This window comes from Lipophrys pholis (genome assembly GCF_963383615.2).
Source record: "Lipophrys pholis genome assembly, chromosome: 4".
In the NCBI taxonomy this organism is placed as follows: Eukaryota; Metazoa; Chordata; class Actinopteri; order Blenniiformes; family Blenniidae; genus Lipophrys; species Lipophrys pholis.
In genome coordinates, this window is record NC_137637.1 from 32,503,388 (window position 1) to 32,521,005 (window position 17,618).

The 17,618-nt window shown below is 43.0% G+C and overlaps 2 protein-coding genes across 2 annotated transcripts in view; both read left to right on the forward strand.

Annotated features, from left to right (window-relative positions):
• The window catches only part of angpt4 (angiopoietin 4), a 38,902-nt gene extending 28,451 nt beyond the window's left edge, over positions 1 to 10,451 (forward strand). The window contains exons 2-10 of the mRNA XM_080461970.1: positions 1,436 to 1,591; positions 1,685 to 1,806; positions 5,176 to 5,260; positions 5,799 to 5,946; positions 6,125 to 6,237; positions 6,838 to 6,939; positions 7,035 to 7,201; positions 7,283 to 7,416; positions 9,135 to 10,451. Coding sequence (XP_080318096.1) covers positions 1,436 to 1,591; positions 1,685 to 1,806; positions 5,176 to 5,260; positions 5,799 to 5,946; positions 6,125 to 6,237; positions 6,838 to 6,939; positions 7,035 to 7,201; positions 7,283 to 7,416; positions 9,135 to 9,295 — 1,188 coding nt within the window. The 3' untranslated portion in view covers positions 9,296 to 10,451. The remainder of the gene's footprint in view (positions 1 to 1,435; positions 1,592 to 1,684; positions 1,807 to 5,175; positions 5,261 to 5,798; positions 5,947 to 6,124; positions 6,238 to 6,837; positions 6,940 to 7,034; positions 7,202 to 7,282; positions 7,417 to 9,134) is intronic.
• Positions 10,452 to 14,947: 4,496 nt separating this feature from the next.
• Positions 14,948 to 17,531, forward strand: cox6c (cytochrome c oxidase subunit 6C). Its single transcript, XM_080460792.1, has 4 exons — positions 14,948 to 15,055; positions 16,485 to 16,599; positions 17,174 to 17,307; positions 17,387 to 17,531. The coding sequence occupies exons 2-3, from the start codon at positions 16,495 to 16,497 to the stop codon at positions 17,297 to 17,299; spliced, it is 231 nt and encodes a 76-aa protein (XP_080316918.1). The 5' UTR covers positions 14,948 to 15,055; positions 16,485 to 16,494; the 3' UTR covers positions 17,300 to 17,307; positions 17,387 to 17,531.
• The last annotated feature ends 87 nt before the right edge of the window (positions 17,532 to 17,618 follow it).

Here is a 17,618-nt window from a genome sequence, read left to right on the forward strand (position 1 = left end):
AACTTAACTTAATAATAACTTAGCTTTATAGATCAAATAAAAACTAACAATTATAATTTAGTGGAATTGAATGTAATTGAATCTAGTCTGATGTGCCTCAATCTGGTCCAACTTGGCCCAACTTGGCCCAATGTGATCCAACGTGATCCGACGTGATCCAATGTGATCCGATGTGATCCGATGTGATCCGATGTGATCCGATGTGATCCGATGTGGTGTAATGAGCTCAGCTCTGCCTCGTGGGTAACTGCCCGTCCCTCGGGGCGCCGTGTGTTTGTTGGTGCAGCGGTATATTTATCAGCCGGCTGTGCCGCTCAGTGACGTTCCGAGGACGTGCAGGCTGATGGCTTATTTATTTGTGGGGGTCTGAAGGTCACGGCGTGGCAGTACGAGCTGGCATCCTCTGATATTCCCAGAGATGGAGAGACCTGCGTCTTTATGTCACCGGACCCTCCGGACATGTTTCATTAGACTTGTTTGATTTGGTGCGCTTCGGGGACTGAGTGGGTGGTTTCACTGCTCACATTACAGAAACCCACCGTAGCAGCTCTGGAAAGACTCAAACAAACTCACTTTATTTTACAAACAAGCGGAGAACTCATTGATCTCCTGAAGCCTTTTTCCCACATTTAAAAACAGGAGGAAACTGTGAAAGCTGATCTAGTAAGAGGATGTACTGGTTTACCTTCATGCATATTGAATATTGAGCAGGTTTCTGGATGTTAACCACCGGGAGGAGTTTATGCCAGAAGGTTAATCTGCAATGTGATTCAAAATGTTTGTGCTGTTTATGATTGCGTCTGATTTTATCTGGTTTGTAAAGCAGCTGATCTCCTTCAGCAGAAATCTACTATTATCATGCTGAGAGACATTTCCTCACTTCATTTGTGAACTTTATTAAAATATAGTGTCTCTGTCTGCAATGTTGCAGTTCTCAGTTGTGAATGGGGTCTTTTTTTGCTGAGTCTTCAATATGTCTGATAACTACCCCCATTAACACCTCTAACTCCACATGCTTGTACTTGTACTAACTACTACAGAGAACATGTAGACTCCAGACAGTCGGGGGTCCGAGGACTCGAACCTGGGATATTCTCACCGTGAGAAAAACCACCACTGCGCCACTATATGATCCTATAATAAACATCCTTTATGTGATTTTTTTGTTTGAAATATTTAAAATGTGCAAGTCAAAGGCTGCTCGTGCCCGAAATCCACAGACGACATGGTCGCCTCTTGATATTTTCCACATTAATAATGAAGCAACAAATTAACAAAGTTCCACTGAAAGTTCTTCCTGTGATATCTGAAGAAAAGTTCCTCCAGCATATGTTTGATCCGTAAGGTTTGAAGTTATTACGATTCCAGAGGGAATCAGTGGCGTTCCACTCCTCTCCAGCTCATGTCGAATCAAAAGGATTTTTTTAATCTGCAGTTGGAGAACTTCGTCCAGAGGAGCGTGAGGCGCGACGTCGGGAGCCTGCAGTCACATGTGGTTCACAACCAGACGGCCACCATGCTGGAGATCGGAACGAACCTCCTCACGCACACGGCGGAGCAGACGCGCAAACTCAACGTGGTCGAAGCGAAGGTGAGGCGAGCTCGCTCTCCGTCCGTCGCTTCAAACTGACGTATTCTGGACTTTCCTCTGCCTATGATCGTTCGTCTTTTGTTTCCCCACCAGGTGCTGAACCACACCTCTCGAATCGAGATCCAACTTCTGGAGAATTCCTTGTCCACCAACAAGCTGGAAAAGGAGCTGCTGCTGCAAACCTCCGAGATCAACCAGCTCCGAGGCAAGAACAGGTGGGACCTTACCTGTTTCCATCTTCTCATTTCTCACTTGCAGTTGTTTTCGACCTTGGCTGTTCCAAGATGTTGGTGTTATCTGGAAGTTCACTCTAAAAGCTAGAGGACCACTGGCCTAATGAATTATCGAAAAATACGTCACGCGTTATACATTCTTTAAAACTTTCACTCTCTCCAAATAAACTATAGAAAAGAACATGGAATCCCTTGCCTGAGGGTCTGCAGAGACGGAGATACCGTCCAGTAAAATGGGAAGTTACGTAGAGGCAGTAGCAGGATCCCAGATCTCAAGTGGTTTGCCCAAAATGCATGATATGGAGTGTAAACAGTCTCCGTCAGGCGACGCCGCATGTGATCTGATCGCCTGATCAGGCCCAGAGTGTCCCAACTGTTTTGGAATTGGGAGCTGGACTTGAAAGTCTTTTCAAACACATTTTGGTTAGGTTATAAAGTTAAAAGCTTAATGTAATCCAACACAATAACGGCATGAAATGTTGTGTTTCTAGGCCGATGACATAGTTTTATTCTTGGGGTTATTTTGAAATGGGACTTGAATGGACCATCTGGATTCATTAACCTCGACCTTCATATTACTGACGTGTTTCTGTGAGACAGAAAGGTTCTTATGATCCTCTGACCCAAAACACGAAGGAGAAACGTCAAGAAGCTTATCAGTGGGAATGTTTGTAACAGAATCCTTACAGATGGTGGAGGTTCGTCCACAGCTGCTGCAGCCAGGAAACACCAGTATTTGGAATCACAATGTTTTTTCCATATTTCATCATGAAGTGCAGCTGAAACATGAGACATTATCAGAGAAATGATCGCACATGTTGTGAGCTTACAGGAACAGATATGATACTGTGTATATTTGTGGGTTGTGGGGGTGTAGTGGTTCGCACTACCGCCTCACAATGAATGTAAGTCAATGGAGATTTCGTGAAGTTGAGAAAATTAGATCCTGAAATGTGAAAGTGTGGTAACCACTCTATTTTGTAAGAGTTTCAGGTTGAATTTCAGAGGGAATTCTCAACATTTGTGTCCAAATATACCAGAACATAAAACATGTGACCACTAGATGTCTCTATGTGACAGTGGGAAGCTGCTACAGTACCTCAGAAAAACCTCCTTTACCACTGAATTCGACTGACGGAGCAAGAGAAATGTCTCCAGAACAGAAAATCTCCACAGCAGAATTTAAAGTAAAAGTAGATAACGAAAAGAGAGTGTGTGAGAAAGCTGTAAAGGGACTGGAGAAAAGAAGTGTAAGATATGTCAATGGATGAAAATTCTGTAAACTCACATTATCAGGACTTTTTGTTTATTGGCTTATTGTGTGTCCCTGTAACTCCACCCTTCATTTCTTTTTATATTTGTAAGAGCAACAGAGGACTTTTGGTACATTTTGCTCAAAATAACCTCCCGTTGTACCAACTCTTTAATAGGAATGACTTCTTACAACAAACACCGCCCACACACACTATTTCAGCTGCGTATCTTTGCGATTTTTGGAGTCTGAACTGCTAATTGTGCCCACTGCGTAAAGCAAACTAATGACACATGGATGTCTAGCACTGGGGGTAAATACACACTTACACACACACACACACACACTAACCACACTAACCACAGGCCATAATGGATCAGCGGCTCCCCATCAGTCTGCATCACGTTAACGAAGGGTTCCTCGTTCAGGAGCAGGTCGGCATGTTGAAGCGATCTCCACCAGGAGCTGATGATGTGTTTCTGCTCCTAATGTGACCAAAGGCCCACCTGCCAATGGAAAGTAACATCACTCATGTGTTGGAAACGTGATACAGAAAGATGGAGGAAAAAACTCTCGTCTGTGTTCCTTCGGCTCCACCTCAACATGAACCAGACAAGTGATCTCACAGGGATCAGGAAATTCTGATGCTCTGTACATTTCCGTCTGTTTTTTCCAACTTTTAGGACTTGCAGTAGCTTAATGTGGTAGCTGGTGTGAAGATTTAAAAAAGAAAAATTTAAGCCAAATTCATTCTGGCTTAAATGAAAACGAAACTGAAGAAATATACCACATATAGGGACATTTGATCTGCAAAGTGGCTGACTGAAGCCCTGTTTACACGACAACGAATATGAGTGGATCTGAAAAACTTCTGCAAAGTTTTTATCCCGGCTCCCAAGGTGGAAAGATTCTTTTACGGTCGCTATTCCCTCCTGCAAAGACTGATGATGGAGGCTATGGACCGCTCTTACTGCGCTTGCGCATCTCTCCCCCTCCCGCACCTTCCTTCTGCATATCCAGTTGTAAACAAACATGGCGGACCAGTAGTGGTACGCGGTCCATATTCTAGTTTTATCATCCATATCAGTAGTTTTATAGTTGAGACTCACCCCTGAAAGCATCCAATTCCTCATCAGTTCATAGGAGTAGGGTTCTCTCCATCTTCTTCACGTTTAAAGCGTATTGTTCTCTGCACACGTCCGTGTGGTTTCATTACAAAATCAAGCAACAGCGCCCTCTACTGGCCCGGCATACTAACTCCATCATTGTCAGTGTGAGCGCTGCTGCAGTGTAAACCCAACACCTTTTTTTTTAACGGATTAGGAGTAAACAGGGCTTGACTCATGGTCTTTTTTTCCCCACCATCAGATATCTTGTTTTAAGCATCACGAGTCTGATGTTATACTTACGCCCAGATTGTTACTTCCTCTTGGAAACATTAGTGTAAAAAGCTAATTTTCCCACCTTGTACTCTCTGCTTTGCTCGGACAAACTGGACGTTCACCCACTTTTCTGGTCTCCCACTCGACTGTGAAGCCGCTGCCGCTCCTTCATCGGGTTTCATTCGTTTGGCCGGAGTGTTGTTGATGTAACTGTGGGCTGGAGGCTATTTTCAGCTGCTGCTCTGCTGCCTCAGCTGCACAGATAACCAGAGCTCCTATCTGGCACAAGGAACTAAGACTCAGGTCATTCATCTTTGTTCCGAGGGAGTAATTCAGGAGTTCCAACCTGAGCTTCATTACGCTCACATTTGTTGGACATTTATAGTTTGGGTTCGTGTCCTCCCTGCATACCACAGTGATGCTTCATTCATTCGACCTGTCGCCTAAGTGATTCCTACATTTCCCAGAATGCTTCCCTTTCTGGCTGAGCTGCAACTTTAAAAGCTTTTACTGTAAATCAAACTGACACCATTATAAGTCAAAGGGGGGCAGCGAGTGAGACGTTAGTGTCATGCAGACATGAGTTCAAATCATTCTCATGTCCTCATTTTGAGACGGTTAGGTTTTTGATAAAACTATAAGAATGGAATCTAAATGACCGGACATGTTTGAATATCTTATTTACAGTCAAATAAAGCTAATGTGTGTCTGTTTCAGTGTTTTGGAGAGTAAAGTTGAGATGCTGGAGTCTCGGCAGAAAGGAGAGCTGGAGGACATGAGAGAAGAGAAGAACAGACTGCAGGTACACTTCATTCAAACTAATTCTCTTCATGAAACCACATTAAGTTTTTTTACCATTTTAATTAAAGCCCTTTGTTAGAATAAAAAAAAAAACACGTTGCAAAGTTTCTCAGTTCTGATAAACTCTCACTATTTATTTTATTCACAAATTTCATGAGCTCATATTTTCAATAACATGGTGAAATGTTTTCTTTTTTTGGGGGGAATAAAATATGGATTTAGGATATCTATAAATTACTGCATTCAGTAAATTTACATTTAACTCAGTGTCCCAGCTTTTTTTTTTAAAATTGGCACTGTAATTAAATGTTCAATAGATCATTAAAGAAAGTTATAAGAACTATGTTTAAGATCTTACGATGTCAACTGCTCCCAGAAATAGGAGGTTTTTTGGTTGTAAGCCCGAAGTTTAAAAAAAACAAAAACCCTCTTGATTTTAAGATGGAATAGATCAAATTTGAACAATGTGAGGGTATACTGGGACGTTATTTGAGCTGTGAGCTGAGATGAAAGTCTGATTGTCATGTCCATCCTCTCAGTCGGTGGTCAACACTCAGACGGCGGCCATCGAGTCGCTAGAGAAGCAGCTGAAAGTCGCCAGCAGCAACAACACGGCGCTGCAGAGGCAGCAGGCCCAGCTCCTGGAGTCTGTACACACACTCATCACCATGGTGACCAGCACCACAGGTACACACACACACACACACACACACACACACACACACACACACACACACACACACACACACACACACACACACACACACACACACACACACACACACACACACACACACACACCAGTCACCATGGTGACCAACAATTTATTTGATTGTTGGACTTTACTTCGTGGCGTCTGCTGCAGGCTCGCCTCGCTGGAGCCACATGTGGAAGGACTGCGCAGATGTTTACAGGTCCGGTTATTCTACCAGCGGCTTGTATCACATCTACATCGGGAACAAGACCGAACCTGTGCAGGTAAAAAGAATCAGATAATCCACATATACCGATTATTTACTCGCTATTAACAGATTTACTTAGATAAGCTCCAAAACTTTATCCTATATCTAATGAAAGTGCCGCTAAGTTCTTACACAAATTTCAGTTATTTTACAATATTATTGTTGTTTTCACATTTACTGCTTTGGTACCATGTTCCAACTTGTATATTAACTTTTTTTCTCAGAGTTGAATGAGGAGATGATATGGGTAGAAACAGAAATATCTAGGACAGTGTGAATAAAGTACACAGTATACATATTTTACAGCATGTGTCTTATCGCAACACATTCTTAACTTTTTATGATGTTTTTAACCCATTCCTCCCCTTTAAGGGTGTGACTTGTTATCATATACAGCACTGACATGTAAAATATTACCAGCTGCAGTGGTGTAATGTGATGTGTTCGGTATGCGACAGTATAAATATGATTACACAGGCTGATATGTCTTCTTGGTATGTGGGAGCGTAGGCAGTGCAGGTGATTGTACGTGCAGCGATGTGATGTCGCTGAGTAGCAGACTTCATATCTGAGGAGCGGATCTCAGTCCACAGAGTGTGTGTCTCTCCTCCTGAAGGTGTACTGTGACATGGAGACGAGCGGCGGAGGCTGGACGGTCTTCCAGCGGCGCTTTAACGGCAGCGTGGACTTCCAGAGGAGCTGGAGGGAGTACAGGACGGTGGGTTTGTCTCCACGGGGGGGGGGGGGGGGGGGACCACAGGGTCAGTCTGAGGTGAAGCTGATGTGTTGACGCCTGTCCTCGTCCTCCTGCAGGGCTTTGGGGAGGTTTTCGGGGAACACTGGCTGGGCAATGAGGTTCTGCACCAGCTGAGCTCTCAGGGTCAGTACTCTCTGAGGGTGGAGCTCCGGGACTGGGAGGGAAACTCTGCGTACGCACAGTACGACCGCTTCAGCCTGGCCAGTGAGAGACAGCAGTACAGGTAACACACACTATTTTATAACACACAGAAGAGGTGACTCTAAGTCGACGTTTGCCTCACTGGCCTGTGTTTCGCCCTCAGGATGTATCTGAGGGGCTACAGTGGAACGGCCGGACGGCAGAGCAGCCTGAACACACACGGGACCGGCTTCAGCACCCGAGACCACGACAACGACAACTGTGACCACTGTAAATGTGCCCTGATGCTCACCGGAGGTAAAGTCTCCTCCAGAGCACTGCAGGGAGCAAACAACCTCAGCAGACGTTCAAATCTAAAATAAATGTTGAAGGTTGTGATTGAATACATTGAATATTGAGTGGGAGAGTATTCACTAAAATGTGAACGTTCCCAGAATATTTAATTTTTTTTTGTTTTTGTCTTAATTACAATTAAAGCCAATTAGTCTCCAGGAATACTCTTATTTTAAGTTCCATTTATAAAATGAAAACGCACTGTTTTTGCATTTTCAATTGAGAAAATTAAAGCGTTTTCAATACGATTGGCCATTTCCCCGTAAACCGCAGAAACGCTTAAAACGATGTCGTTTTTCATGACGGTCCACTCGTAGGTGCTGAACAACAAACTCTAAACATTAACAATGGGAGCACGCGGACATATCGCATGGACAGACGACCAAGTTGCTATTATCTCGACTGTCCACTAGGGGTGCACTGGCTCCCGGTGTTTCAATTCCTTGGGATTGTTTTAGCCAAATTTGCGAACGATTCGTTTATCGATTCGGTTCACGAGTGGCGACGTCATTCTTCAACTTGCAATACCGCTGCTGTTAATATTGCAGATTTCAATTAGAAATGAGAATCAGTAAAGCTTCGTTAAGCAGAAGCAAAAATCCAATCGGAATCCAAAAAATCGCATCAATTCCCATCGTTACTGTCAGTTATAAACCTACCAGGTTCCAGGAGAATGTGGAAGGGAAGTCTTGACACTCCGGATGCCGTCATTGTCCATCTACTGAGCATGTGCAGAAGAACTACTAACTACGGCCGATACACGACAATGAATGAGTCAAAGTGTTTTCAAAAAGTTCCACTTTGGGAAGTTGCGTCTTCGTGCTGTACTGTACCTTTAATGTTCAAATGAAGTGTTTTTCTACAAGAAACTAGTAGAACTTCAGACATCTGCGTCCCTCGGCCTTCGGTGTCCTCCTGGTCTCCTCCTGTCGGCGCCAACACAAACACATCTTCAGCCTCGACTCCATGGGTCGCGATCGCAGATTAACTTAATTGTTTCTGCAAAAAACTTCAAACACCCCGAGGACAGAACAGAGGTTCCTGAAGGTCATTTAAAAAAATCACCGCAATTTACAGAGAAATGCAACAGAATAAGAGAAAGAGTAAAGATGATTACGTGAGCAAAGGACAGAAGTCAAAGCTGAGACAACATGAAATAGAAAAAAAAATGTTTTTCCTCATTGAAAAATTTCAGTATATGATAATTGCTCCTAAATTTAAAGATCATATCAGCATCATTTATCAACTGATTGGAAATCAGTCAAGCTGGATTTTATTTTGGGTTTGATTTAGGTAGTTTTTATGTCTGTGGAGCTTTTGTGATTAATTAGAAATTCAGACTGAATATCGCATCACATTTCAGGAATGAAGAAAAAGTGTAAATATACAAACTAAGAAAGTAAGAGGAGAAAAACAGAAACAGATCACAGCAGGTTGTTCTCGTATAAACAAGACTTCAGAATCTGGACTGAATGTAGGAGGAGATGCAGGGTGACTCGTTGCACCATCTTGTGGTACAAAGTGGTATTACAAGGGTTGGTTAGCTCGTTAATAGACTTACACAACAAGAAATGCATAAAATGTATTTTAAACGTTCACGTCAGCAAGTTCAAAGGATTTTTCTCTCGTTTTTCCTCTGAAGTGTATGTGAAGTGTTTGATCAGAGTCTCTCTCCCCGTCAGGTTGGTGGTTTGACGCCTGTGGTTTCTCCAACCTGAACGGGATCTATTACACCGTCGGCCACAACATCCGCAAACTCAACGGCATCAAGTGGCACCACTTCAGAGGCCCCAGCTACTCGCTGCACTCCACCTTGATGATGGTTCGACCGTACGACTTCTGACCACGCCCCTCATCCTCCATCACGCTTCCACGCCGACCGCCCGGCTCCCTGCTGTGCTCCGGAACGCTCCCGATGACATGAAACTTGGGTGCAGCGCCATGATGGTAAAACCAGCTCTGAAGGATTTTGCAGACCTGTTGAAGGAAATCTCCCCAGTGGAGCTGGAGCGAGTCCCGAACTCAGTTTTGATCCACGAGTTAACTTTGACTCCTTCCTCCTGGAGGAACAGAGGACGGCGCCTGCCTGGAAACCTGTTGCTGTGTTGAGCTTGTTTATCTGATAGAAGCGCTGATGAACCCCAGTGACTCTCCCACCTCCACTTCCTGCTCCGAGCTGGATCGGTGGTTTGGACACAGACTGACGCCCACAGCTGGTAGATTTGGAGGGAAACAGGGTGGAAGAACTTTCTGAAGCTGCGGTTTCTTCATTGGATCTCCTGAAGGGACTCGACCGGCTGGATCTTGTTTTTCCACAAACATTTCTCGATGACTAATTTCTTTGAGGGAGAAACTAATAATAAAACTGAGAAATAAGAGAATATTGTGCTCGATATCCACTGTTTTGTTTAATCACAATACTAAAATCTGACGACAGTTTATAATCCGGGTTTTAAGGTGTACCAGTGATTTTCTGTTTTCATATTTTTGGGGATTTCTTGTGCAAATATTTCAAAGTGGAGGGAGGGTGATTGACATTTCCATTGTCCAATAGTGTCCATCAGTTCAACACGCTAACTGAGGGCGGAGCTTAGACACCCAGCCAAACAATTCTATCGGACACTGGGTTGGGACACACACCCCAGGCCAGGATGAGAAGAAAAGGAGGATTTAATATGGAAACATTCCAGTATTTTGTATTTGATTATTTGAATCAGCGAAAAACATAAAGAACAAATAACTCAAAGACACAAGAGAAAAACTGTTTCAATGGTTCTATTTTTTTCATGGTTTCTTTAAAGCTGAGGATTCTTTGAATTTTCCCAAACGGCCACATGAAAAATAAGCACTACTCATGTCGAGCTGAGACATTAGTTCACTTATGTTTTGCTCAGTGACAATTATCTCTTGCTGCTGTTGCTCTGCGTCACTTTTTCTTTCCAAATCATGATTACATTTTACTAAAATTTCAGTTCAGTCAATAAAAATTATATTTTTTCATTAAATGTCTTTTTTTTTTTCCTGCTGTGAAATATTTATTTTACGAAGTAACAACTCCTACTTCGGCTAGCCAAGGTGCTATACACAACCAATTATGTAATAATGGCCAATAAGATGAAATATGTGACCAGTTTAGATGTATAAACGCCTGTAATAACAGTCATTTACATTTGATTGCCCAGTAACTCCCTGAGGGCCAAACAAAGCGAAGGGGCCACATGTGGCCCAGGTCTGCAGTACAGTATATACTGTAGTATGCTCTGTAATGTAAAGTACCCAGTCTTCCCAGTTACCAGAGGAAACGTGAACAAAATAGTGATTTTATACATCCAAAAAGAGTAAAACCTTCAGCATTTTAACAAATGCTCATTCGTGTTATCTTGAATTGAGACAATCTGCCTGATATCACCATGAGGGATTTTCATTGGCTGATCATTTTGAAGACTTCAACATGTGTTTCCTCAGCAGTTAGGGCCCAAAACACAGAATGAAGCCTGCCCGAATCCTGAGTGTGTCTCCAAAGCACTAAGGCCCCGTTTACACAACAACGTTTCAGGTGACGTCGCATCGTTTTTATGTTTTCCTTTCAGAAAGGTTTGGCTTTCAAACACACACAAATGACAGAACTGCAGAAAATGATTTAGTTTTCATGCAGAGCCGCGAGTGTCTGTTGTTTCTTCTTATAATAAAACCCTTACACGCACACAAATGTGCAGAGAAAAATTACACTGTAAACAATAACAATGGGAGTACACAGACATTCGTATGAACAGATGAGTAGGATGGATTATTATTACGGTGACTGTCAAAATAAAAGTACCAAGTCCCAGGAGAATATGAATTGGGAGTCATGACACTCTGGAGGAAAACATTGTTCTTATTGTCCATCGACTGAGCATGTGCAGACGAACTATTGACTACGACCGTGGTGTGCAGCAGCAGCATTTTGAGTTTCGAGTTGGAGTGTTTCCAGATAATATTGTGTCTTCAGAAAATACTGAGTAACTTCATGTTTTGATTAGATTTCAAGGTGAAAACCAATGAATGGATGAACGTCCCTCCTGCACTGCAGATGAGTCGGTTGTGTTGACCTCTGACCCTGTATCACCTGGAACCAGAACCTCCGGCGGTGAAACATATTTGACAGTTTCTGAGCAGCATAGCCAATGTTCTGACAATCAAGTAAGTAAGACAAAGCTATTTTATTACTTTCTCAAAAAAGTTTGTTTTGCAATATTGAAAATGAGCAAAGAGTTTCTTCTTCTTCTTTTTCAAGATGCAGCTTGTCTCAGTTTACATATATTGTCTGATAGAGATTTGAACTGATGATTCTTGTGCCTGCAAAGGTTGATGGGAAAACTTCCCGTGGAAATCAGATGGGAGAGTAATCTCCTTTCAGCTCCTCTCGTCTCCATGGCAACACCCTCCCAACATAAACAACCCGAACCACAGTGTTTCACGAACTCTATAAAACCAAATGAGCCTCAAAGTGAAACTCATCTGATTCGGTTTGCCTCCAACAGTTGTGTCAGAGGATCATTTGTGTCGCACTGCTGCCTCCTATCGTTCGAATATCAACATGACAACGACGTTCGACCTCTTGTCCGTGTCCCTGGTGATTCTATTCCTGGTGCTGATGATTCTGCTGCTTCTCTGCTGGATGCTCAGACAAAGCAAAAGGTGACAAGTCAAAACACACACACACACACACACACACACACACACACACACACACACACACACACACACACACACACACACACACACACACACACACACACACACACACACACACACACACACACACACACACACACACACACACACACAAAACTCTGTTTCTCTGTAAACGGGGTAAAACGCAACTTTCTGAAAACCCGATTGTCTGTTTGTCATTGACCCTTCAGGGATGTCACCGTGCTGCAGATCTCGACAGGCCAACCCCCTCGAACAATGACCATCAAAACACGGTCGGCTGACACCCAGCAGCTGCTGGACAACCTGCTGGATCGAGTCGTTTTCCTGGACGATACCAGAGCACAGCCGAGAGGGGAAGTTTCTGAGGGACACGGATCAGTTCCTGGAGAGGAAACGCTCCAGGAACTGATCCGTGTCCCTGGAGACACGGATCCTGGAGAGGAAACGCTCCAGGAACTGATCCGTGTCCCTGGAGACACGGATCCTGGAGAGGAAACGCTCCAGGAACTGATCCGTGTCCCTGGAGACACGGATCCTGGAGAGGAAACTGTCCACGGACACGGATCAGTTCCTGGAGAGGAAACCCTGGAAGAACAAGGAGAAATTGGAGAAGAAGTTGAGAACATTCAACAGCCAGACCCAGGAGCTTCTACAGCCGATTTATCCACCGCGTGCAAAAGTAATTGATTTTCAGTGACGATACTTGACAGCACAACTTTCAATTCAATTTAATTCTATAGCGCCGAATACAACACACATTTGAAGGCACTTCCTTTCCCTCACCTTCCAGCACTGGGTCCCTCATGTTTGCAGTGACTCATCTGCTCCCAGTCCTTTTTCATTTCATCGTGTAGCTCTATCTGTACTACTCATTCTTCACCCTTGTTTCTTTCTGTTGTATGTTGTCCAGCTTTCTGTATCAGGAGTGCGTGCTGATGACATTGAGAAAATACATTCCTTATATTGAAGTAATTTAGATTGAAGATTGATGTGTTTTGTTTTTTGTTTTGTTTTTTCTCCTTCAGCTCTGAAAACACTCCCAACCAAGATGCGGCAATGGTTTGATGCGGCTCCTCATCCGTGTAAGACAAAGAGATCTTTCAAAACTCTGGTTTTACATAACCACTCCTGTTTGTCTGATGTGTGACTTGTTTTGGATGAAAATGGATTTTCCTGTTTCTTCCCTCAACCTGCTGCACCTTGTACTCCTCCTGCAGGTCGGGACCAAGCCAGTAACCTCTGCTCTCAGCAGTCGGTTGTATCAGGTGTGTCCCATGTCGCTGGCTCCTGTTGTTGTTTACCCTGCGGAAAACGGGAAGACGAGGACCATCCACACGATGAGACACAGCTTTAAAAAAATAAAAATTTTAAAAATACACCCCTCACAAAATATTGTGGATTGTTAGATTTCCGACGGAATTCTGGGAAAATGTAAAAAGTTCATGCCAGAGTGGCATCATATCAGAAGAGTGGGGCGTTTTAGTAGAAGCAACAGGGGAGACCACAACAAAACAAAGTCTTAATGACTTGTCATGTGCCCTCGAACACCAGTCTCAGCTTGACAACGACGTCTCCTTGTTCACAAGTAGACTTGTTGTCTGCAGAGGCAGAATAAACTTTCCTCTGAGAACAACACTGAGGCGCACTGGTCGCTCGTCCAGCGGTGGTGTGTTCAGGTGCTCCTGCAGGTCGTCTGGCGCTCAGACCACGCTGATGGAAACAGTTTCCATTGATCTGAAGTGACACTTGGCGCCTCTCACCTCCCTTACATGTGCCTGGAGTTGAGTGCCATTCACCATCCAGTTCCAGTGTTCTGTTCGCCATGAGGCAGTCATCAATGTGGAATGTGGACAAAAGACGTCCACTTCTATGTCTTTCTGTGACTTCTCCAGCCTCTCTCTATCTCAGTTCAACCTGCTGATGACTCTGTGACGCTCAGCTCAATGGACGCTTGGATCCTGTTAGAAGCCTTCAGTGTGGGGGTACTGTTGATCAGTTGTTAGGTCTGTTCTTGGTCTCATGCTGAGGACTGTTTAAATATCAATTGTAATTAAACAGGACATTTATGTTGTTGTGCTCCTCCTTAGAGAACACAAGTTGTGTAATAAGTTCTGAAACATTGAACAATTTTTGTCTGTGGTATTTTTGTTGTACAATAAAACAGTTTGATGTGTTTCTTCTGTCTGTCTCTCTGTCTCTCTCTCTCTCTCTCTCTCTCTCTCTCTCTCTCTCTCTCTCTCTCTCTTTCTCTGGATTCAGAGAAAGTGAATTTTAAAGTTTAATTAATACTACTCAAAAGACAATCAAGAGTTTAAACATTATTATTCCACTATCAAGTTTTCCCAGTGTTTGTTTGATGTAGCTCTGCTGCCCTCTTAGGGCCGCATGTTTTACTGCAGCACATCTCTTTTATAAAAAAAATTATTTACACAATTTAAAAGTAGCAAAAAACACGAACCCTATATTGGGAACCCTCTGAAATATTAAAAATTTAAAACTACTTAGAATAGACTTGTTCATCATGCGGCCCATTGTGGCCACATGTGGGCCCTTGTCTGCTTTCTTTGCGACACTAAAGTGCAAAATTTGCAGTCAACCTGAAAGTGTTGTAAATTTTTCTTTTTTTTTTTTACTTTTGCGACATAAATATGGTTACATTCCATTTACATACAGTAAAATCTGTTTAAAAAAACCCTCTGTCCACGACCTTTGGCCAGTGCTCTTCAGCCTGCTTCGCCTTTCCTGGACCCTATGTTTGTCTCTCTGCGGCTCCTGTGTCTGTCCTCATCCGCCCTCCCCGCTTCGCCTTCCGCCGCTCTAAGTTTGTCCCTCCGCGGCTGCCATACGTTCTCCTCCGGTATTGCTGAGCTGAGTTAGCTTTCTGTGAAGGTCGTGAGTCCACACTGTGAGTATCCTCCGCATTTCTGCGTGTTTAGACGCGTTTGTTATCTGTTCATAAAACACACATCGATTGTTAATGCATTTTAATTTCGTCTCGACACTTCCCGGTTCGCTCTGTTGTCTTTTAGCAGTGAGCGCGCGAGCTGTTGGCTTCACGTTAGCAACATGCTAATCGATAGCTTCCTGTTCTTTAATAAAAGCAGACATGTTGGCGTTACTTGTTTGAATTAGATGCCGGTTTTGCCATGTAATCGTTGATAATATGGTAACTTACCAGTAATTAGGACACAAGTCGTATTTGTGTTGCTTTGACGTCACTTTGACCCTAATGCGCTAACGGACAGTGGCCACAGGTAAAATGTGATCTCTCTTTCAAGTTCACCAGATAAAAATCCCCCATGTGGTTTGTTATATGTACATAATTTAAGTCTAACTGTAAAAACATCAGCATTTGTCTTAAATTCAGATTTCCCTTCTGACCATTGACCTCCAGGTAATAAAACACTACCTATAAAACTTCGTGGCCCACTTCATTAAATACCTAACTGGACGTATTATTTTTGTTTTGGTATTTTACAAGGACCTTGCTTTACATTGTCTGAACGATGACGTATAACTAAACAATTGAGTTTTAGGCCACACTTTAGTCTTTACAGTACATTTATGAAATCGTGTATTTGATGTTTACTTGATAGAAATGGGGCTACGATACACGATAAAGATTAATCTCATTCATTATGCAAAGTCCAGAGACGGTCACACAATTCTTAACCGTTTATTGGACTTAAATTAATAAGTTGGACTAAAGGAAGTGGCTTAGAACTGACCACAATCTCATACATTCCTACATTTCAACTTGGAAAAATGATCTTAAAAGGCTTCATTCATCCTTAAAGATTATCTTCAAGCTACTGAGTACTACTGTCGTACAGTAAGATTTGTTATTTCAGGAAATCTACACTAAATATGACTTATTAGGCAGGATTAATGTACCAATCAGGTGCACTTATTTGTGAATTTCGATAAAGCAAAGAGGTCTAACGCTGTACTGTACTTTTAAGAAATACTAAAATATTTGTACAGTTTTGATTTTTTAATATTATGATATTTCCTTCAATTTACCACTGTTAGTTTTGGATAAATTATAAAAGTACTTTGTGCCAAAGCAGTATGTCTGCAAAGAAATAATGAATGGGTACAATTTTAAGAAGACTGTGACATGAGTCCATCGGTCTTGAGGGACAAAATCCTCGCCCTAATAGAATTTATGAATGAAGACCGGTGAGGGAGGAGGTCCAGGGGCTGGAATACGATCTGCTCTAAATGGAAACAAACATGCAGAGAAGTTGACGATCTGTATTGTAATGAAGTGTCCAGCTCTGTCCTGATTTGTGGACTCTCCGGTTCCGTTAACGTGGTTCTGCTTTCTGCAGGTCGTCCAACATGTCTCTGGCAAAGCCACAGATGAGGGGCCTGCTGGGAAAGCGCCTGAGGTTTCATCTGCCCATCGCGTTCGCGCTCTCCATCGTGGCCGCCGTCGCGTTCAAGGTGAGACTTCAGTCATTCTCCATTGACTTCTTCACCTGATCGACTTCGGCCACAGCTGATGCACGTTATCAAGCAGGAACGATTCTATCCCCCCACAGAAATACATTTTTTTGGAAGCCCAGATTACCGGGGCAGGAATTCTTTCAACAAAACGACTGAAGACCAGAAGACTTTTATTGTTTACTTGTGTTATTAATTTATGATTGGCATAATTATTTCCTTTTACGCTTTACATATTCTGCTCTGAACCTTTTTCCTGGGCAGTTCAGATGCAAATTTCCAGGTTGAAATCATTTCTAGCATCTATTTACTAAATGTAAAGGTATTCTTTTGTTTTTTTTAACTACCCAAAGAAGATGCTGTTCATTTTTGTCACTAAAGCTTTTGCAGCTGTGAGGCTGAAATTCCCAAAACTGGTCAACTTTCCATTTCCTAGATTTGTGAAGGAATCATTAGAGGTTCTCTGCACACATGTTGAATTGTTGTGTGTTTCCCGCCTTTGAATTGAAGGTATTTGTTTCATGAGCCTGTGAAGCCATGAAGAGCTCTGAGCCGTTGTCCTGTCTGTCCTCAGTACGGGGTGACGGAGCCCAGGAAAAAGGCGTACGCCGACTTCTACAAACAGTACGACGCCGCCAAAGAGTTCGAAGCCATGAAGGAAGCCGGGATTTTCGAGAGCGTGCGGCCCTCCGGGGAGTGAATCCTCCTGTGAGTCCGAGAGACATACGAGAGCAGCTCATTTAGAAACATCTGATGTTGGTCTGACCGTCTGTCTTGACTCCTGCAGCTCTGCTCCCACCACTCATTCCTGATCTGAAGACGCTTTCTCCTGGTCCCGTTCGACGTTGTTCACCGATCAGATCCGAACGTCTCTTTGCTGTTTTGTTCCTGGAAATAAAATAAACTATTCTATTAATATGTCAACACTTTCATATGTGTTTTATTCATGAGATTTAGCTTTTCGTCCTATTGTAGCCCACATCCTGATTCCCCTTGAGTTTGCTCTAAAAGAGATTAGC

Bases quoted from the DNA above. Each gene is read 5' to 3' on its own strand.
- cox6c (XM_080460792.1), top strand. From the start codon at position 16,495: ATGTCTCTGGCAAAGCCACAGATGAGGGGCCTGCTGGGAAAGCGCCTG. The intron at 16,600-17,173 runs GTGAGACTTCAG...GTCTGTCCTCAG, and splicing joins TGGCCGCCGTCGCGTTCAAG to TACGGGGTGACGGAGCCCAG.